Below are 24081 nucleotides of genomic sequence, written 5' to 3'. Positions count from 1 at the left end.
AACTTAACCTTCCTCTATTTATGCATGCTGTGTTTATGTGGAGTCCAAACATCTTAATTGCACGCCGATATTTCAAGGAAGCGCGGGGCTGTTGCTGTTCTTTATCTTCATGGCATAAACGCCAGACGTTTTACATGGCTATGCAGAACTTTTATTCACAAGGTAAATTAGTGCTTTTATTTTATTCTCGTGTTCCAATGAATCCAAGCTCAGAAACGTCAGAATAAGTGGTAACAGTTAAACTATTTTTTCCCAAATGTACAAAATTAGGCCGACTAATATCTCACCGTGTTATTGTGTTTCAAAGGCAAACTACAAAAATGCCACCGTGTGCTATAAAATAAAAATAAAAAAGTATACCCAAAGAAAAAAAAAAAGTAAATTTATGTTGAAAATTGCACATAAAAAAAATGATAATGCGGTCAACGAGTTTGGATTTATTAACCGCTACTGGTTGCATAATGTCAATGCTGAAGAAAATATGAGGCTGTCATGTCACCAGTGTTGTAGAACACATCAATAACAACATATCTGCCTCTGTCACCCATAACCCATCCAACAAACTACTTAGACTTAACAGAAAAATCAATAGGCGGCTTGCACTGGTTCCTGTGACTGCTTCCTTTGATTGCCAGTTTCTGTCTGGGGTCGGCCTTTACATGAGAAAGGGCTCCCACTGCCTAATGCTTTCAGGACAACGATATAAAACTAGCCAGCAGAACAGTAAATTCTATCTCTGCCCTCCTCATCAATTAGGTCCTGCCTAGGCCTGCCAGTATCAATGTGACCTTTAGTATTTTCGGGTGAGTATGGACTTGCTTGAAACACCATTGCAAGGGCTCGTAGCCAGGAAATCCACTGACAAGTAAAACAAAACAGAGAGTTGTAACTGTCATAATTTGCATTGCGCTTTCACGCCAACAAGGGTGTTATCAGTTGGGGCAAGCCCTGAAACATACAACAGAAGAACCCTTCAGTCACCCACACATGGATTTCCTTACTGAAGCCTTATAAACAAAGATTCACCAATTGTTTGCCCATCCATGGATATTTTCATTAAGACCTACGCATAAAATAGTAAAAACATGGCAATACAAAATAAAAAAAAAGTCATTAAATCTCATACAACAAATTTCAAATTCTAAATAAAAAAAGAAAACAAACTCGTGGGAAAAAAAAAATACAAACTTGTGGTTTTTCTCTTTTGAGAAGCTTTTTGTTAGAAGGGTTTCTCAAAAATAAATTGATCACAAGATTTCCCGCTGCCCGGACCCCCAGAATTCAACTTTGACCTTGAAGATGCCTCCCAACTGTTCCTATGTTTTACCTGCTCCAAATATGTCCCTTTTTGCTCCATGATGACCCTTTAACTTGATAAATACATTAGAATAAATACAATAAACTATAATGCTCCACAACAGGTCTATAAAGATGTATCCAGAAATCATTCATCATGGAATATTGGGCCTAAAAACAACTATGTTAAATAGGGGACGTTCACGTTAAGCTTTGACTACTCCCCACAAAAAAGGAAATTCGGGTCAAGAAGTAGCAAGACAGTGGCAAAAAACAGACAACTGTAAAGATTAGGGCATCTCAGGTTGGCCACACACATTATAAAAGTCGTCCGAAATGGCCAATTTTGACTGGTAATCATTTGAAAATTATATATGAAAGATCGTTCACAATAGCCATGGGCAGACTAAAGTCTGACAAAAATGTGATCTATCGGGCGGAATTTTTTTTGACTGCTGTCGGCTGAGCTTAAACATGTATTGCTTGATCGGACAATTGTTTGCCACTTTTGTGCAATTCTATATATATATATATTATTTATTTATTTATTTTTTAAACTCCCTCCCTAATTCAGTCTGGCATGTTGATGGTTGGATCATTCAGACGTACGATCAATCTGTATTGCGGCCAATCATAATCTTAGGTGTATGGCCAGCTTCACAGGTACCCTATCAATGTTTAACTACTGGACACTACAGCAAACCATACACTTCCCTATCTCCTTGACTTCTTTGATTCAAGTGAAGACAGAAGCTAGCTTAGACATTCTGCAGCTGATGGTTTCCTAAAATCTCACCTATACTTAAATAAAAATTGATCAAACGCAAATATGGTACCAGATTATGTAGATTGAGGTTATCCAAACAACATCTTCTCATATATCCACAGGAAAGGTGATAAGTGTTTGTACGCTGGGGGTCCCACTGCAGGGACCCCACCGATGAAGAGAACAGGGGTCCCGAGTCCTGTGAATGAACGGAGCGGCACTCGCACATGCGTGCTGCCGATCTATTTTCTATGGGACTATTGGATAAGAGTACAACGCTTTTACTAGGAAAATTGTGCCGTCATTCACCACCACATGTACAGCTCCTTTACTAGCAATGTTGTGCCCCCACTTTGTGCGTTTTTACCCTTTGTGTGGACAAAGTGCCCATTTAACCTGTTGCCGGATGTTTGCACTAAGCAAAAGGAGCATGTGATGTGACAACCACAACAATTTATTGTCCTAATGCATCTAAAATAAAAAAAATTAAGCAACTTTGCAAAAGGTCTTGCCTAAAAATTCCCTACAGTTTTATTTCTATAGCTCCTATCTATTCAGACCTATGCCTCCATGTTGACAACAAAAAGCAAAAACCCTGTATGGTCCGATTCTGCATTCATACTCCAACCTATCTGTCCCCTGCATTTGGTAGTTTACCAAGAAATAAGGGACAGATGGCAGAGAGAATGACTGATAGTTCGGACTATACAGGATTTGTTTGCGGTCTGTCACCATGGAGAAACATGGGCCTGCATAGGAGCTGTAAAAACATAGCAGTAGGACATTTTTAAACAAGACCTAATGCAAAATTGCTTTACATTTTATTTTAAAAAGCATTCGAATAAAAAAAAAAAAAGAAGATTGGTTGCAAAGGTGGTCATAGCTTTTAACAACTGAAAGCTCCGTAAAGCGTAAAGAAACCAGGTAATGATTTCCAGTACAAACAACAAGGGATGTTTATTAGACTATTTGGATGAGCATGCCTGAATAAGTAAACTTGTCCTAGGAGACAAAGAAAAATCAGAAGATCCGTCAGCAGCAGTAGCCAGTCTATCAGTTGACCGACTTTATTCTACACATAAAAAGCTAATGAAAGAATATGACAAAGGAGGAGCTTCCCTATACGTCCTCATCACTATATCCTTATCATACATATACAAGCGGTTTGTGCATAAGTAAATGTGCAAGTGATTAATGACAAATCCCCTCAACACTAAATGCAATCAATTATGGCAAGTTGAAATTTTAAATACACACTTTTTGTAATGAAATACAAAGCAAACATTTCTAGAAGAGGATTAAATATTCACTTGATCCTATTGCGTCCAGAGTCCAAATATATCAAATGTCTTGAAAATCAGCGCTTATACCACACACAAGAAACCTATGATATTGAGGGAGGTGGACAAACACAGACTAACGAACGAACGAAGGGTTACTTTAGCTGTTATGGGAAAATATGTAAAGGTTTGTGCACTATTGTCCAGTGTGGAATAGAGAAAATAGCTGTGCATGTCGTGCAGGTTTTAGGAGTAATGCAGCAATACAAGGACATAGTACCGGTTATAAATGTTGTGCCTCTAACTAACAGAAGCCTAGAGGAACCAGCAGCAATCCTATGTACAATAACTAGAAAGATATGTTCAGATCATATTTGAGCATATGGAAGGTATAATACCCCCTTCTAATACAGAGGTCTGCAACCTGCGGCTCTGCAGTCGTAAATCTACAGGAGCGGAGCTACAGATTGATGACCACTGCTCTGACACGTCCTCTACCAAATGCTACACATTAATCTGAAATGACTTACCAATTATTTTAGCTTAGATAAAACCCCAATAGGAACCAATTAGTTTATTAGTAAATAAATTCTTAACTTGCTACACTTTTTTTTTTAGCACCGTTGCATATCAGTGCCTTACATGCTGTTGCAGATCCTATGTGACAGAGGTTATCACAAGGCTTTCTACTCTAACAAGATCATGCACATAAAATTAGGACAGGATTCCATATTTAAAGGCACATACCAAAAAGCCAAAGAGTGAATAATAGCAAAAGAGAGCATGCTGAAGCTTTACTGCAGGAAAGAACCAGGATCAGCAGAAAAAAGCAAGTCTAATCGAGCCATGATGGATCTGTGTCGAGCCCTGATATCGTGATGTACTAGGCATCTGGTAGCACCTCAAGTCATTATCTGTCCCTATCTGATAGTGAAGTGAAAGGGCATGGAGAGTGTCCAGATCCAGGGAGCAAATCATTTGAAAGCCGGCAGAGCTATAGATCAAAGTGCTTCTACTCTATCCAAAGTTATTGTCATCCCACCAAACCAGACCCCAACAGCCGACAAAACCAGGCAGAAAATCAGAAAGGCTCCTTAGGATCCAGAGATAATAAAAAAAGATAGAAGGAAGAAAACAGAAGAGAGACAGACTGGCAGGACTAGGCCTAGACAGCTGGTTTACATCCTGATCTCAACTCAGGGAACGGTTCCCATTTTCTCTTCATCACTAAAAATGATTTTTCATACAGATAGGAAATGAGATTGTAGGATTCGAACATGCAGAAGGATGCTCTGCTGTATATACCCGACACAACCTTGCTGTATACCCGAGGCGGGGAAAACAATTGCATCTAATGCTGAATAACACTGGTGAACTCCCATTTATTGCTGGCATGCAAGACATTTGCATTGGTTACAGAAAAGCAAAACTAGGAAACACTAAATTCATAAAGCGTCCATTACCATATACTGGAATAAACATGAATATTCACTTCTTCTATACAACCCCCCCTAATCTATACAAGTATCAGGAAATTTACTGTTCTATATGGTTCTTAAATAGGTGCTAAAGAGAAGCTGGAATAGAAACCTCAGAAAGATGCATTAACCAGTGTGATCTCATTTCTACCCACGTTCCTCTAAATGTTTAATATTGATAAAACTGAATATGGAGTATGACAATGCCATATACCATTCTCTAGTCATAAATAACATAATACGCGGTTTGGAGCCTTTTCTAGAAAAGCAGCTAATGAAATGCAGTTAACAACAAAAACGTAACAGCAGCAAAAGCTAGCCTGCCCGTAGTATAACCGGCAACACTGGTCAACATGGGTGGGTAGACCCTTCCATATAGAACTGGCGTTTAGAAAATGTAAAGAAAAACAATGATGTTATTGGAAAGTAAATAGCGCTGTGATATTATAACCTCACCGCAGGAATGATGATCTGCTACCATATAACACACAATAATAAACAGCAACCACCAGAGCTAGAATCACAATGTTATTAAATATAACCAGCAAGAATCATTGTCACAACTCCATAGAATTCATCGTTTCTAACAAATCTATCATTCAGCCGTTTTCTGAACATGAAAGCATTCATTTACCCGCAGAGTTCATCAAGAACAAAAGAAAAGAATATTACTGGAATCACAGAAAATATAAATACAAAAAACTATAAGAGTCCAATAACCCTCCCTGCACAAGGTGCTTGCATTCTGTTACCTATATTCACAATTATTTCCGTAGGGATAATTCAGTCAAACCCTGCTGGAAAGCATTGGCTTTTTTTTTTCCCGGATGCATCATATTATGGGTCTACAATTAGTTACCGCAAATAGGAAGAAACAAGTGTATAAATATATAAAACTAGATAGGTATTATATATATATATATATACACACACACACACACACACATATATATATATATATATATATATACACACACACACACACATATATTAATACTTAACACACATATATATATATATATATATGTACAGTAGATAGAGTAAATATAAATACAGTTGTAATTCAGAATATTTAAAATGCATATAAAAATGTTTTTATTTCAAGCAAAGGGAGCAAGCAAACTATATACATATAGGATTATTTTAAATATATAGATTTCTCTCATATATATATATATATATATATATATACACTCGAATACATGTCTGTATACACACACACAATATATATACACATTATAGAATACATGTCTATATGCAAACACATATACAATATAGAATACATGTCTATATACAAACACATACACAATATATATACATTATAGAATACATGTCTATATACAAACACATACACAATATATATACATTATAGAATACATGTCTATATACAAACACACACAATATATATACATTAAAGAATACATGTCTGTATACAAACACATACACAATATATATACACATTATAGAATACATGTCTATATACAAACACAATATATATATATACACATTATAGAATACATGTCTATATACAAACACACACAATATATATATATACACATTATAGAATACATGTCTGTATACAAACACATACACAATATAGAATACATGTCTATATACAAACACACACAATATATATATACATTATAGAATACATGTCTGTATACAAACACATACACAATATAGAATACATGTCTATATACAAACACATACTATATATATATATATATATATATATATATATATATATATATATATATATATATATATATACACATATATATATATATATATACATATATATATATACACCCTATTAGCTTCAGTCATTTCCTAAAACCATTGTTTGGACTCTGTAGCAGAAATAGAAAGCAGTAGTAGGAGTGAGTGGCATCCTCAGATGGCAGCAGACATTCCCAGCAGCAGTCCGTGCTTCATCAGCTGTGTAGGGATGTATGGGTATGACAGGCAAAGGGCACTCGTTCTGTTCCCATAAAATATTCTATAAATGGATAAACTCCTGGATCGCTCTCCTTTGTATTAGTAAAACAAAATCTCATCGCGCTTCCCATATAAAGGAATACAAAGCGCCAGCAGCTGGTACCTTGTAATGTCAATCAGTCCTCACAGGGCAGATCCATGCCACATGGTGGGCACAACCAATGACAGGGAAAGGAATTACACTAAACTACAACGCGCGCGCAGGGCAATAGCACAAAACGGGCGCTAAGAAAAATGAATGCAGAAGACATCACAAAGAACAGGAGAAAAGTTTCCTCAAGACACGGCTCAGCCCGGAGCAGAATGCAGCAGAACACAGTGCCCATTACCGAAACCTGGCGATGAGGGCGATGCCCTGCGCGGGAGAAGTGACAGCTCAGCTATGCAGTGATGACACGATGAGGCCGAGTATCACAGATGTGACCAGGAGCAAGCCCGCCAGCTCCACGCCTGCTTAACGTGTATACGGAGGGCGGCTGACACTATTGTCACCTAGTCATCAGAAGCACAAGAACGGAAGGCGGCTGCGGGCTGTACAGAGGACCGGGGCAGCAGCAGATCCACATGGAATCCCGGGTGCCCGCTGCCACCTCCTCCTCACTGGTCTGCAACACATTCCCCGACACCTGTGATGTTCTGATTATACATCCACACATGACCAGCGATGCCCAGCAGCTATATGCCACCCTCCGTGTACAGCTATATACGAGATCATTCATTACTGTATTTGAATAGAATTGTCTATGTGTGTGTGTATATATATATATATATATATATATATTTATTTTTTTTAACTGTGAATTGTAGGGATAGGTGTTTTATTAGGAACATGCATGGACAAATTGCCCATATATAAATATATACACACACACACATTGTATAATATATATATATATATATATATATATATATATATACACACACACAAACACACACACACACACACACACATAAATAGATCAGATATATACAAACACACACACACACGAATTTAAAATCTTATATTACAAATTACTATATACACATATATATATATATAATATATATATTTATTTATTTACACACATACACTATATATTGCTACAATTATTAGATTGCGCGATTATCTTTTGTGGCCCTGTATAATGTGATATATACACTGAATGAATAAAAAGAATACATTATCCAATCAAATAAAACAGTGAAAGATACAGTACACACACACAGAATATAATGTATAACAATTTTTCGAAACACATGTATAAAATGTAAACACAACAGACACACCGATATAATATATATTTATACCTTAATTGTTTGTTTATTTATAGTTAGATATCTAAATCGTATCCACAAAATCAGGTAAGCAGAAAAATGTATAGACACTTCTCAGGATAAATATTCATCTCCGACTTACAAAATAGATAGATAATGTTGGCGCTATATAAAGATTATTATTATTATTATTTTTATTATGATAGATAGATTAGATAAATAGCACTATATAAATATGATGATAGATAGAGCAATACAGAGATGATAGATAGATAGATAGATAGATAGATAGATAGATAGATAGATAGATAGATAGAACCATATAAATATTATTATAGATAGATATTGAATCTATTTTACACACAGTCATGAAGGAAGACGCTGGGAATGTAGTGGATAGCAGCGGTAAGAATTATCTGGGACAAAGTCATTAAAGTAACAAGTGGTAAAAAGTTCTATATTTTACGAATTAAAGAAAAAAAAGTTCCTGATGTCAATCCTAGAGGTGATAATGTGAGGAGACCCCGTTACATTTACATAGAAGAGACCATGAGGATGAAGTGAGAGCAAAAACTGTGTGCCAGGTAGTAACACACCCATCAAGTGGCACAATAATAAACATGTTTTGTAAAGACATAATATGTAGTTGTAGCACTCAGCCCCCCCCCCCCTATTTTAACGTAATTAGCATAGTATATATATATATATAAAGTACACACACACAAATGAATGTGCACTAATAAAAATAATAACGATAGGGAGACAGCAGTTACATGAAGGATTGTTCCGCTTTTATTGGTGTTTTCCGAGCTGTTTTGTTCCTGGCTGATCAGACGGATGTCAAACAGAAACAGATGTGTAATAAGAGGGGGAATGGATGTCACGTGTTAACCCCTTCCTACAGGAGCAGGAGGCCCCGGACGTGCAGTGCCCATCGCCGGAGCTGGCAGCCGCTAAGAAAGCCTCCCTCTATTGTCCAGCCACTGCACCACCCTCCGCTACATAACGGCCCGAGTATACCGGCAGCACTTGGGCTGGACGCCTGACAGGAGAGGCGAGGTCCCGGGGCATCAGTCAGCAGTGTGCAGGTGATGAGGATGCGGAGGACGGCTATAGGTGTGCGGGGTCTTCGCTCTATAGTGTGCGGCTCACACTCTGCTACTAGAAGGTTGCGCTCTCCGGGGCCGCCGCTCACGCTGATTGGCTGAGGCGATGACAGCTCAGCGTTCTATTGTAGGGAGCAGGCCCCGCCCACCTCCAGGGCCCTGGGACCATTCATAAAACTAAGCAACTCCTGCACTAGTGCTGACATTCAACTATAGCCGGAGCCGGGTGGGCGCCAGAAGCCTGTGCCATCCCTGCATGTGCCAGCCTGGGCCTCCACATTACTTTCTGCGCCAGGGGCAACTTGTGACCGCCTTAAGAGTGTTGCACGCACTAGAGCGCGGGCGACGCCTCCTCCACCAACACAAGGAGCCAACTGCAAGTCTGAGGATGCCACTGAGCGCACCGTGTACGCGCTGATCACATCCACATCTGACAGGACCTAAGCCAGAACTCCAGAGGTCAGCAATCATCATCATCATCATCAGGGCGGGTGCTGCTCCCTCGTCACCACAGGTCGCCTCTCGTTACCGAGATCACCACGTAGTAAAGCATTGGATCCCTCAACGTACTGCGATCCACCGGTGTACAGCCCGGACCTGTGCCCAAACATGATTGCCGCCCAAGCCAAGCTGGTCTACCAGCTCAACAAGTATTACACGGAGCGCTGCCAGGCTAGGAAGGCGGCCATCGCCAAGACCATCCGGGAGGTGTGCAAGGTGGTGTCCGATGTGCTCAAGGAGGTGGAGGTGCAGGAGCCCCGCTTCATCAGCTCCCTCACCGAGATAGACGCCCGTTACGAGGGCCTGGAGGTGGTATCCCCCACGGAGTTTGAAGTGGTCCTCTACCTTAACCAGATGGGGGTCTTCAACTTCGTAGATGACGGCTCCTTGCCGGGCTGCGCGGTGCTCAAGCTGAGTGATGGCCGGAAACGGAGCATGTCCCTCTGGGTGGAGTTCATCACGGCCTCCGGGTACCTCTCCGCCAGGAAGATACGCTCCCGCTTCCAGACATTGGTGGCCCAGGCCGTGGACAAGTGCAGTTACCGGGACGTGGTGAAGATGATCGCGGACACGAGTGAGGTGAGGCTGCGCATCAGGGAGCGCTACGTGGTGCAGATCACTCCAGCCTTCAAGTGCACTGGCATTTGGCCCCGCAGCGCGGCTCAGTGGCCCCTGCCGCACATCCCATGGCCGGGCCCCAACCGAGTTGCAGAAGTGAAAGCGGAAGGGTTCAACCTGCTGTCCAAAGAGTGCTACTCCCTGACCGGCAAGCAGAGCTCCGCGGAGAGCGACGCCTGGGTGCTCCAGTTTGCCGAGGCAGAGAACCGCCTGCTACTGGGGGGCTGCCGGAACAAGTGCCTGTCCGTCCTGAAGACTCTGCGGGACCGGCACTTGGAGCTCCCCGGGCAGCCCCTCCACAACTACCACATGAAGACCCTGCTGCTGTACGAGTGCGAGAAGCACCCGCGGGAGACGGACTGGGACGAGGCGTGCCTGGGGGACCGGCTCAATGGCATCCTCCTGCAGCTCATCTCATGCCTGCAGTGCCGCAGGTGCCCGCACTACTTCCTGCCCAACCTCGACCTTTTCCAGGGCAAACCCCACTCTGCCTTAGAGAGTGCAGCCAAACAAACGTGGAGACTGGCAAGGGAGATCCTCACCAACCCCAAGAGCCTGGATAAGCTATGAGAGCTGGGCACATCATGCCAGCGCGGACTCGTTAATACACAGGACTTGGCATGTGGCTGCACCACATTCCACTCGACCAAAATATATTGATTCCAGTGCAGGCCAAAGGACTTTACAAGGAGCGGAGTCACAGGGCAGGAAAAGTTCTGGTCATCCCCATGTAGCCTCCCATCGTCAGTAGCGACACACAGCACACACTTATTAATGCACTTGCAGATCAGACATTGGGGACAGTGGTCAGATCACTTGAGCAATAATTTCTTATTGGGACCTGCTGTCTACATTGCACATTAGGGACATGGGGGGAGTGAGTGGTATCTAGACCTTGTATTTATTGTCCCCCATATCACACACTACGGGCAGGCAGACCCTGATCACGACTCTTTCCAGAGATCCGGACTGTAAAGCGGCTCCAGCCCTCGGGCGGGCACGTTATAGAGTGGACCAAGGCCCTGCGCCCTTCTAAAGGGATCTATCTTTTCTAGAGAAGGGACATTTCGTTGCACAGGAGGAGAGGGGGGAACTCTCTCCTTCCAGACAATGTGAATCCAGTCACAAGAAGCAATCGGACTTAGAAGGTACATTTCATATACGATGTAGCCATGTTCTTTTATTTTTATTTTGCCTGAATGTTTGTCACTAAGTGAACAAAAAATTATTTAAACTATATAATGTCTCTTCTAAAAGTTCTATGTATGATAATAGTGCCATGGTCAGGCTGTGCCTAGCAGCTGACTCTCCACGTCTGAATACTGACTAATAAAAACTTCAAGTATCAGTCCTCTTTCCTGTCAATGTCTATGGAGCCTTGTGCTTGATGCGATACTTCTAGATTCTTACTATTACTGGGGGGGATACGGTTCACAGTGTCCTGTCAATGTCTTCACAATTCAGTAAAAGCACCGAACTAGAATATACATTATTTATTATACGGCTAGTGATATATATATATATATATATATATATGCACATATATACACACACGTTCTGATGTTAATCAGACATTTAATCGAAGCTAAAATACTTAAACAGTAAAAGCATCTAACTGACGAATTTAAATACATATAGATATTGTGTGTGTATAATATATATATATATATAGATAGATATTGTGTGTGTATGTATATATATATATATATATATTTATATTGTGTGTGTGTGTATATATATATATTTATATTGTGTGTATGTATATATATATATTTATATTGTGTGTGTATGTATATATATATATTTATATTGTGTGTGTGTGTGTATATATATATATATATTTATATAGTGTGTGTGTATGTATATATATTTATTGTGTGTGTGTGTGTGTGTATATATATATATATATATATATATTTATATTGTGTGTGTGTGTGTATATATATATATATATTTATATAGTGTGTGTGTATGTATATATATTTATTGTGTGTGTGTGTGTGTGTATATATATATATATATATATATATTTATATTGTGTGTGTATGTATATATATATATATTTATATTGTGTGTGTATGTATATATATATATATTTATATTGTGTGTGTGTGTGTGTGTTTGTGTATATATATATTTATATAGTGTGTGTGTATGTATATATATTTATTGTGTGTGTGTGTGTGTGTGTGTGTATATTAGCTGTTTAAAGGAGTAAACATTTTAAATATTGACAATTCTTTTTGACCATTGCTATGTATGGGTTTGGTATATTCTGATCGAATATTTCACAGTAAAAAGTGACAGTTCTTTTAAGGACAGCGCGGCTGTGGGTGACGGCTACTGTTTCGCTGTAAAAACAAGCAGCACAGTGTGAATATACACACGATCTTATCTCTCAGATCGTATCTCCACCGCAGTGTGCGATAACACTGTTCTCCCCAGCACATACAACAATGGCGGCTGTCAGTATAAAATGCATCTATTAGGTAAACTTTCTTCTATTCTGGATGAGGGTATGGGATCGCTATGTGCCTTTATATTATTATTATAATAATTCTGGTTTTTTTAAATTCTATTATTGCGTATTTCTAAATCCAGGACACGTCTGATAATGATATATCCACTATAATCTAATTTTTAATATACGATATATAATGACAGAGAGAGATCCTGACTCGCAGCAGCGAGAGCCGGCCCAGCCCGGGCGCTATTATTCTACGAGTGCAGTGCCGTCCAGTGTAAATAACGGTCCAGTTCTAGGACTGGTGTAGTAGCAGTCCCACTATACTGCTTGGACTGGCACTGAGCAGCATTACTATTGCTGACTACAGATGACACCCGGAGTAGGCGAGCTTTGACAGCAGCAGCGTCATTCATCATAGGAGGCTGCTCTAAGCGGCAGGTCACTTTCTCTTACCTTAGGATCGATTTTCTTAAAGTTCGGATCATCCTCTTCCACCTCAAAATAGAGTTCAAAGGAGGTGACGGACAGAGTCCCCTTTAACATCATGGAAGGGGCTATTAATTGAGCGGGGGTGCTCAGGCTCACCGGACCTGCCAAAAAATAACTGTGTGAGACCCTGGAGGACAAATGACCATTAATATAACAGCAGAGAGCGATCACAGATATTATATAGGACCTAGTAGTGCAGATTACATGTACACAGTATAGAGAACACTGTGCTCAGGCTTCAGACTATCACATGTATTATATAGGACCTAGTAGTGCAGATTACATGTACACAGTATAGAGAACACTGTGCTCAGGCTTCAGACTATCACATGTATTATATAGGACCTAGTAGTGCAGATTACATGTACACAGTATAGAGAACACTGTGCTCAGGCTTCAGACTATCACATGTATTATATAGGACCTAGTAGTGCAGATTACATGTACACAGTATAGAGAACACTGCTCAGGCTTCAGACTATCACATGTATTATATAGGACCTAGTAGTGCAGATTACATGTACACAGTATAGAGAACACTGTGCTCAGGCTTCAGACTATCACATGTATTATATAGGACCTAGTAGTGCAGATTACATGTACACAGTATAGAGAACACTGTGCTCAGGCTTCAGACTATCACATGTATTATATAGGACCTAGTAGTGCAGATTACATGTACACAGTATAGAGAACACTGTGCTCAGGCTTCAGACTATCACATGTATTATATAGGACCTAGTAGTGCAGATTACATGTACACAGTATAGAGAACACTGTGCTCAGGCTTCAGACTATCACATGTATTATATAGGACCTAGTAGTGCAGATTACATGTACACAGTATAGAGAACACTGTGCTCAGGCTTCATTAGATCACATGTATTATATAGGACCTAGTAGTGCAGATTACATGTACACAGTATAGAGAACACTGTGCTCAGGCTTCAGACTATCACATGTATTATATAGGACCTAGTAGTGCAGATTACATGTACACAGTATAGAGAACACTGTGCTCAGGCTTCAGACTATCACATGTATTATATAGGACCTAGTAGTGCAGATTACATGTACACAGTATAGAGAACACTGTGCTCAGGCTTCAGACTATCACATGTATTATATAGGACCTAGTAGTGCAGATTACATGTACACAGTATAGAGAACACTGTGCTCAGGCTTCAGACTATCACATGTATTATATAGGACCTAGTAGTGCAGATTACATGTACACAGTATAGAGAACACTGTGCTTAGGCTTCAGAATATCTTCCACATCAGTGCATTCACATTACAACCATTACACGGCACCAATCTTCTATTTACTTATAGTAGCCTAGTCTTTCTAGGGCATAGCCTCATATAGCTGCACATATATTCATGTATGAGGCAGTATGACCGTATACATGTACACTATTGCCTCATATAGAGCAGAGCAGCACACATACATTTATGATGCGCCTAATCTTAAATACAATCCATAGCAGCAGATATATGGATTTCTAATGCACATATTTGCTGAGCATAGTCTCACTTCGTATAGTGCAATATCATATCAATACACCGGATACCCGTTTATACAAAGCATAGCCTAATATAGTATAATAGCCCATAGCCGTACACCTACATGATGCACTTCATATTCGCAGAGCATAACCTCTAGTGTATAGCAGAATACACGTACATACATGATGTCTGTCATATCTGTAGAGCATAGTTTGATAGAATATATAGTAGCCCACGTGTGTGTGTATATATAACAATGCCCCTTACTAGTCACATGCCATAGTAGCACACATGTGCCCCTTCAGCATAGTCTCATAGGTATATGCCCATGTATGATTGCCCTATGCTTATTGATCCTCCATGCATAGAACTGTGCAGTACATGAGTGACACGGAAATTCTGGATTAATATAGTGCTGAGGGATGAGGAGCACAGGGCCAGGTAATGATTTTGGTGAATTACTGCCAAAGAATTTCAGATGAATTGTCATTTCCATCGATTGTTAGACGGGTGAGTGTCTTTAATCTGCCATCAATCTTCATGTGTGCCATGTGGACAATGAGGAAGATCCTGTGCTGAGATTAGAGCAGGCTCTGCCCTTTATTCCCAGTGTACAGATACATTGTGTTTGCAGATGGGCAGCAGATAGTTTCAGCGCTGCCTTGATTTCCCAGTGCTCGTCCTCACAAATGAATGAAATAAGCAGCACAGTGTTCTATTGCACCCGGTGTATTAACATGTAATTCAGAGGCAAAATAACATTTTTCCAATCACTCCCCGACATTCAATTACAGGGGGGAGAGGGCAGCTGCGAGAGGCAAGGGCAGCCTGGCAGGAGGGGGGAGGGGAATCTGACAATTTACACTTCATTTCCAAGCCGCATCACTTTATTATTGAGGATTACCTCTTAATCCTATTGCCATTGTCAGGATTATGTAATTAAATCCCTGTCGCCTCCATTACGGTATCATTGTATTCCTCTGGACTTTGTGCATACATCAACAAAGGAAAATGACATTTCAGATTTTTTTGTCTTTTTTTTTTTTTTGTCAAATCCTTACCAATTATGAAACCTTGTGTCCCTCCATAATGCTGAGCTAAAGCAAATCTATTTGCAATATTGTAAATTAGTTTTACAAAAATTATTATTATGGTAAACGCCACTAATGGGAAATGTTTTCCACTATGAAGAAATATAATAAAGCGCTGGCACATCTACAGGAAGCATCGTGGGGCTTTACATAGAACATCTGATGTTCATAGGCAATGCGTTAATAACCAGTAGTCTAAAGAAAAACTGATATCTGAATTTAAGTGGCTTGTAAGTTGTTTTTTTTACTTTTGAAGATATGATTCTCAATGTGCAACAAAAGTAAAAAAAAAAAAATGCAACAGTTTCAAGTGCACAAAAAAGTATCAAAAACCTATAATAGCAAATCGCTGTGATCATTGTGTGACATTATCCTCCCCCATTGTGAAATCGTGTAATGCAGATGTGGTTCCGCAGGCTTGTGTTATACACGACACCCATTGTGTTCATTGCATTCAACCTTTCATAGAATCTACACTGTACACAGAATATAGAGAATACATAGGATATTATCTCATCACTAAATTCACATTTATAAAATATTGTAAAAACTGGGGTGTGGAGTAGATCTCTAGCAAATTATTTTTTTGCCGCCATCATCTCCTCATGGCGAGATCAGACCCTCAGCTGCTCGGTTTATTCATGATCAATGAATTTTAAGTTGCACTACGGCAAGCTTCCCAATTCTCTGTGGGGTATTGAAGTCAATGGCTTTTAGAGACTCATGTGCAGGATGGGGCTGCAGCAGTGCGGGGGTGGGGCTGCTGCAGTAAGACTAGTCTGTTCTGAAGCATTTACAGGTATTTCTTGAATTTTGACACCAGAAAACTAATATTATGACAAATATGGCTCATTTTAGGGTCTCTTTCTGCACTGAATTTTACTATGCATTACTACACCACAATTTCTCTGGCATTCTCTGCAGTTACCCTTTAAAAACATTTGACGGCTAAGGGCCTGTCCACACGTAACGGAATTGCTGCAGAAAAACCGCACAATTTACGGCGTTTTTTTACTGCAGATAATTTGTTCGGATTTTGCTCAGTTATCTTTTTTTTTTCAACGCTGGGAGAGGGTGACATCTTCTCTGAAAAACGCAGCAATTGAGTCCACTTTCCGCAGCTTCAATTGACCTGCTGCGGTACGAAAAATATGCACCGCAAGTGAATTTTTGCTCGGAAAATTTACGCAGCATGTGGATGACATTGTTAAATCTCACCCACTTTGCTGCTACTGTATTCTGCTGCGTATTTTCCGTCCGCAATTCCGTACGGAAAATACGCAGCAATTCTGCTACGTGTGGGCAAGCCCTAATAGTACTGAATTGAATGACTTGTATTGATAAATATACCAATGTCTACACTACAACAGTTAGTACTGCTATATACTAAGGAGGGCAGGCCCCATCCAGTCTTCTGTTTTCTGCCATTCACAAGTAATAGTAATATTTCTCTGTTTTTCTTTGGACTCAGACTCCACAGGAATGAAAGTACATGAATAGTAGAGTTATATTTGAAGAGCATTTTCATTAAAATGCTGGTTTACTTTTTTGTAAAAAATCATTTTCAAAATTATCGAATAATATAATTTACATGACATTGAATTTCATGTTTTTCTTAAATAAAATGACTATTTATAACAGGTACTATCTGCCCCGCATACATTATTTATCAGTTTTTTCTACATGCTATGTCACGTGACCTTACATTCACTGCTGAACAACAGTGAATGTGATTGGTCCTCCAAGTCTAAGCTTTGCCCTGTAGATTCATAAATGTTGAATTCACACAGCGTTTAAAAGCTTTTTTTTCTGGGTGTCTTTCAAACGCAAAATTTGTTCATTTTGGTTAGAAGCTTTTTTTTTTGTCTATTTTTGTGGTAAGAGGTGTTTTTTTGCAGCATGATGCATCAAAAAAAGAAGCCTGTACAAAAGGGCATTTACAAATGTCAGTAAAAAAATTAAAACGTTTAGAACATTAGAAAATCACAGACTGTATAGTGTGTGTGTGTGTGTGTGTGTGTGTGTGTGTGTGTGTGTGTGTGTGTGTGTGTGTGTGTGTGTGTGTGTGTGTGTGTGTGTGTGTGTGTGTGTGTGTTTTTTAAATTCGGTTTTAAATCTAAAAAAACAGTCGTGTGTAAACTTAGCTTAAAAGGACAGAGAAACTCCATTTACACTCAATTAAAATGTCCTAAAATCCAGCACAACAGGACAGTAAAAAAACAAACAAAAAAAAACGGTACATTCTGAATATTATCAACAGAATATATTGTAATAGTGAATGCATTTTAAAATAGAGGCAAATGCTCTTTAAATTAGATTAAGAACCCCATGCTATAAAAGCAATAGAAACATTAAAAAGGTATCTATCAATTGTCAAAACCACATAAGGAGTGCAGAGAATTCTAGTTTATATTTAAGGTGTAAGGGACCTATAGATCAGGTTCAGTACGGTTCAATATGAACTACTAAGGATGTGTGTAGAATATGTAGATGTGATGCATGAACAGGATCCCCAAGAAAGCAGCGTTTTGTTTGCAGAGGATGAGGAATACAGCAGGAACTTGTATGTAGAGGTAAAGATACATAAACCTGGACTAGAATTTTGTGAGCCGTGTTTCAGACAAAAATAGAAGCTAACAAGTAAATGGCACGGACAAGCAGTGCATGAAGGTATATCATATTGGCAGAGTTAGCTTTCAATTTACCTGTCAGATTTTCCAAGTCCTTCTCCTCTAATGATGACAAGGTGTCATCATCCCCTTCCAGAAGGCTTTCACTCTCAGGGATCTGCCCTCCCACAACCTGGCTCTTGATTGACTGTTTTCCTTTCACAATGGCGTTTTCTTCTGGATCTACAAGAAAACAAAGCAAACATCTGTAAGTGGTAATGAGAATAAACAACGTCGGACAGAGCAGTAACAGCACCTGCAAAAAAAATAAAATTAACTGTACATTCCTGTACTACAGTGTATATACAAGTCTGATTTAAACAAAGTTTTACTGATGTATACAGAGATTCTATAAATGTGCACTGGTAATGTGGTGTCAGCAGTGTACTGTGTATTATGCTGGTTACACAACTACTGCTGTGGCAGCACACTTGTATTTACTGCTCACAAGAAGACTAAATTACTGCAAAGACATACACATTCAGATTCTAAATGGATCTCCTCACTTAAAATATATATATATATATATATATACACACACACACACACACACACACACACATATATATATATATATAAAAAAACATACTGAAAAATCTAAAAGGATATACTTCTAAAAGTAAAATATTATATACACAAAAAAAATCAAAATTTATATACCTCTAAAAATGGAAGCCATTTTTATTTTTTCTTACAATCCAGGGACATTTTTATTTAATTTTTTTTAAAATAACAATAGAAAGACTTTTTAGAAGGATTTTACTAAAAGAAAAGCAAAACATTTTCATGTAATTCACACCCCTTCACAAATGTCCATCTCTACTGGTGTAGTACAAAAAGGGAAACGAATAACAAAACGGATTCCAGATTTTCCTATGGGAACAGTTTTGTGTCTGGTGGCTTCAGTTGTGACGCTGTGCAAAGTGAACTAAAATGTCGTCAGTTGTGTCTTGCTCAGGCAAAAAACAAAAAAAATATATGGACAGGTGACAACTGATACATATCAACCCAACATTACTAATTGCCCTAGCGAGATAATGTTTCAACCATGGACACGTGGCGACCAAAGCCGTTGCATTACTGGCCATAGCAGTGACATGACGTTCATAGTGAGATCACTATGGACGAAACTTCATCACACGGTCACAACAAAAAAAATGCATCTATGGACCAAGGTTCTGTTGACTTGGGAACTGCGCAAAATTGAAAGATAATTTTAATTTTTTTTTATTTTTTTATTTTTAATCATGGAACATTTAAACCCTATTTGAAAAAGGGTTCAGCTGTACACCCAATATATTAAATATCACAACATTTACATCTAAATGCCATTATTAATTACATGTGCTTCCTGTTGGGAGAACATGCAGTAATCATTTAACAAAAGTGGATGTAGAGGATCCATCCAAGAATACCAACAATTATCTCATCATGAAAGCCTTCAAAATATACAGCTGTACTAACATCCAAACATTGTGCCCACAAAAAGGCCATTTGTTGAGCTTTTCTTTTTGCAGAGGCTTGTACACAGACCGCGACAGAGGTTCCCAGCGGCTCTTATCCGCTAAGAGTACAATACAAAGAAGTCTGAAACAACCCGGAGGCTTGTGTCGCATACTTTCAAATCAAGAGGTGCTAGGAAAAATGTCCACCCCCCTCGTGAGAACACTTGTCTTTACATAAATAAAACTCCCCAAACTGCCATGTGAGGAGGAGCGCCCCTAATACGGCTCGAAATGAAACACCATTCCAGTTTGTCAAGGTAGCATATGTGCAACATTTTACAATTGTTCAACCTGAGCCGAGAAACCCCTTGTCATGGAAAATATGCAGCTTATTGATATTTGGAATGTTTTTCCTGTAATTAAGTCCCCCTTGAGGATTCGACGTTCGCAGCAGTGAAATTACCAACATTGCTTTAATATACACCACATGGGCTGGGGCCTTCCCAAATCTCAGTGGCCTAATAGCGCTCTGCCACAGGAGTTTCTTTTCTTTCCTTCAGTAATTAGAGCGCGGCTCCCCTGAACACAAATTAAAGGATAATGATTGTGTTTAGAAGTGGCCATAAAATATCTGTAGTTCTAGAAATGAAGTCTAGACTTTATAGGTTTAATCATCATTTCAGAAGATGTCAACATGAGCAGTCACTTTCTCACACTGCAATCTGCCCAAATGCAGCAAGCCCTGCAGCTGCCCACGTCTACATCATAGTTAGGTCCACTTTCCCTGTATGCTGAATGTTGCTTGGTTAGATATTCGGGGAAGCTCACGGCGTATACGTTAAACGTATCCATAGGCCCCTATTCACCTGGCGGAAGCCAAAATCGTGTCCTTTTGGCCTCCATCGGGCTAGTATACTTTTTATGCTTTATGGAGTAACAGTTAACTGTACTATTCCTTACCAGATAAACAAAACACATTGTGCGGTATATGTTTATTTTCCAATCGAAGCCTATAGCTCTGACCGACACTGCGAACGCAGCGTAAAAGGGTCTTACTATGCGATTTGCTTGATAAAATCCTTTCCCTTTCATTTGTTTCATATCATACATAAAGTGCACAATATGTTCATCACATACAGGATATTTCGCACTATGAAAAAAAAAATTATGAAATGTCTTCTGATTTTAGAGAAAGTTAAATCGAAAGTTTAAGAAAAAAATTTTGTATTTTTATTTTTATGGGCAAAGATAATAAATGATTAGATATGCAAAAGCTTTATTCAGAGCGAGTCATAAATGATTAGGGAACGGATTATTTTTCTTGTAGCAAAGGATTGAAAAGAACAAAATTGCTAAAAAAAAAGAAAAAAAAAAAAAGTTTCACGTTATGAAGTAAAATGATTTTATTTCTGTCTCTCACATTCGAAGCGCCGTGCTGCCATGCTGTATAGAAACGCTTTTCATCAATAAGAAGGAATCTAGATTTTTTTTTCCCCAATCTTACCTGGCAATCAAATACTAGCTCCGTATGATTTATTGTTTTATTGTTCACACCATCACTCTTAAACGATCAGTGATCGTATCCACAATAAGAATCTTTTCTCTTGGCAGCGTTCACAGACGTTGTGTTACTGCTTTGCAGATTTGCTCAATTAGTCAATGGGAAGAAATAAAAATCTTATTCCTGCATTGCTTTATAGACAGATCTACTTTATTTTTAAATCACATGTCCAAGGTGTGTTATTTTTGGATCGGTTGTTTTTACCATTGAATTAAATGGGGGACGTTAGTGCAGTTTTTGGTACAATATATATATATATTTTTTTTTAACCGTTCTAAAAATGTTTCTTTAACCACTTCCTGTCCACATTTTGCCTCTTCACTTTCTAACTGCTTATGGCTTGTACAGTTACGTTGTGAAAAGACCCTTTCACGACTACTGGTGGGTGCTCAGTCCCTCAGCAATGAATATATCCATTGCTAGGATCTCATGGGTACTGTCCAGTTTACCTCCAAGATAACTCAGATCCCAGCAGTTTAACACTTTAATGACCCAGTCAATAGCAACAGCAGCATCTTAAGTTTTGAGAGGAAAGGGATCCCACTGTAAGCCCATCGGCACCCTGCAACGCAATCGCGAGGTGCCAATGGGTTACCATAGCACCTGGGGTGCCTAACAAAGGCCACCAAGTCTGCAAATCCACCGGGTCTGTGAACTGACAGAAACCTGGCCTAATAGAGTCCCTGCCTGTGTAACGTTCAGAGGCAATAATGCTTAAGAATAGTGGGACATTTATTTATTTTTTAAAAAGAAGTGTAATAAAGTTTATTACTAAAACCCCCCCAAGGTTTTTTGTTTTTTTTAATTCTTTTACGGTTTAAATAGTAACTATTATAAAAAATTATATAGATTTATGATTAAAAAAAAAAAACAACCCAAAAAGACAACATAACTGCACTGTGCACGGTACAAAAAAAAAAAAAAAAAAAAAAAAGGGATTTGATGTTTTTTTTTCCCCCATCCCACCTCCCAATAAAATGCAATAAACGTCAACCAATAGCATATATATGGTGCAAATAAAAAACAACCGATCCTGCAAAAAACTAGACTTCATAGGGCAACGTCTACAAAAAAATTAAACGTTAAACAAAAATATTATTTTACATAAATCATGTTCTTATTGTGCAAGGAAAAACACGGTTTATATTTGGTATCGCCATATTTATACCAACTTATAGAATAAAGTTAGAAGGTTATTTAAACCACACTGTAAAAAAATATAAAATTGCAAAACTATAGTAGAATTGCTTTTCCTTCCCATTCCTTACACCAAATGAAATAAAAAATGAAAAAAAGTTAAACAAATTATATGTACCCTTGAAATGATGGTAATAAAAACTACAACTCTACTGCAAAAAAAACAAGCCCTCATACAGCTAAGTTGGAGAGAAGTTGTGGCTCTTGGAATACAGAAATGAAAAAAAAAAACTAAAAAAAAACAACGAAACACAAAAAACCGCTTGCTCTTTAAAGGGAACCTGTAGTCCAATCCGCAGACAGCATATTTTAGAGCAGGAGGAGCAGAGCAGATTGATATATATATATAGTTTTGTGGGAAAAGATTCAGCAGAACAATTATTTTAGCGGGCGGTGCTACTGAGTGATTGAGCGATCTCTGTATACAGGTCAATCACTGAGGCTACCACCCATGATAAGGGATTTAAAAGAATAAAATACAAGTTCTTTCCCCACAAAGCTATCAATCTGCTCAGCCCCTCCTGCTCTATTACATGCTGCCGCAGTTCCAACAGCACGTTCTATGTGATAGGTTCCCTTTAAGGCCCAAAATAGCCTGCTCTTAAGGGTTAAAGAGATCGGGCTGGCTGACACTGTGCCTCTTGTATGAAAGCAAGCAGACAAAACAAAACAGGATTGGTTGTTCAAAGCAACCAACCTGATCACGCTTTCATTTTCATAATTGTTAGAAAAGAAGGAATGAAAAGCTGAATTTTGATAGGTTGCTATAGGCAACGCCTCCAGTTCCTGTCTGCACTGGTTTTTATAGAAATAGTCTGATCCTCCTAAGGTGACAGTGAGCAAAAATGATTAGACACCTGTCACCAGAATTGCTAAACCCAACGCTCAATATCAATGCAAGAAGAAAATGTCCACATTTGGTCCAGAGCCATGGAGATCCGGGTCGTTGTGATGGGCTTCAACGGTTGAAGTTAAACATTTCTCATGACTAGGACACAGAAATGAACCAGTTTGGCTGCTGCTATCTTTGGACATGAGCAGATGGACTGTCTGCAATTAACTTTTAGGGCACGTTCAGACGTGGCGGAATTTTTCCGCTGCAAATGTTGGTGCAGATTTGGGGCAATTACGCAACGAATCTGCACCAACATTTGCATATATGACAGGTAATTCAGACGTTGCAGAAAACACAGCGGACTTGCCACAGATTTCAGTTTTTGCATTGCAAGGCTGAAATACGCAGTGAAATGCCACTTCTTCTCCGCAACATAATGTGCATGCTGCGGAGGGAAAATTCCACACCGCAGCCTATGGTCCGCAGTGGAGTTTTCCGCAACGTCTGCACATAGATAACTA

General features: G+C 39.1%; 2 protein-coding genes across 3 annotated transcripts in view; one reads left to right on the top strand and one right to left on the bottom strand.

Moving 5' to 3' along the window:
• Positions 1-24081, bottom strand: part of LRBA (LPS responsive beige-like anchor protein) — a 641245-nt gene that overhangs the window by 265421 nt on the left and 351743 nt on the right. For both annotated transcript variants that reach the window (XM_075860361.1, XM_075860360.1), the window contains exons 38-39: positions 18559-18705; positions 13218-13354 (exon numbers count right to left, since the gene is read on the bottom strand). In XM_075860361.1, coding sequence (XP_075716476.1) covers positions 13218-13354; positions 18559-18705 — 284 coding nt within the window. The remainder of the gene's footprint in view (positions 1-13217; positions 13355-18558; positions 18706-24081) is intronic.
• On the top strand, positions 9188-11620 carry MAB21L2 (mab-21 like 2). Its single transcript, XM_075849690.1, has one exon. It carries the CDS (start codon positions 9788-9790, stop codon positions 10865-10867), a length of 1080 nt encoding a protein of 359 aa, XP_075705805.1. The 5' UTR covers positions 9188-9787; the 3' UTR covers positions 10868-11620.

Source organism: Rhinoderma darwinii, chromosome 1, assembly GCF_050947455.1.
Source record: "Rhinoderma darwinii isolate aRhiDar2 chromosome 1, aRhiDar2.hap1, whole genome shotgun sequence".
In the NCBI taxonomy this organism is placed as follows: Eukaryota; Metazoa; Chordata; class Amphibia; order Anura; family Rhinodermatidae; genus Rhinoderma; species Rhinoderma darwinii.
This window is presented reverse-complemented; position numbering and strand designations above follow the sequence as displayed.

Coding starts and splice junctions, on each gene's coding strand:
- MAB21L2 (XM_075849690.1), top strand. CDS start 9,788: ATGATTGCCGCCCAAGCCAAGCTGGTCTACCAGCTCAACAAGTATTAC.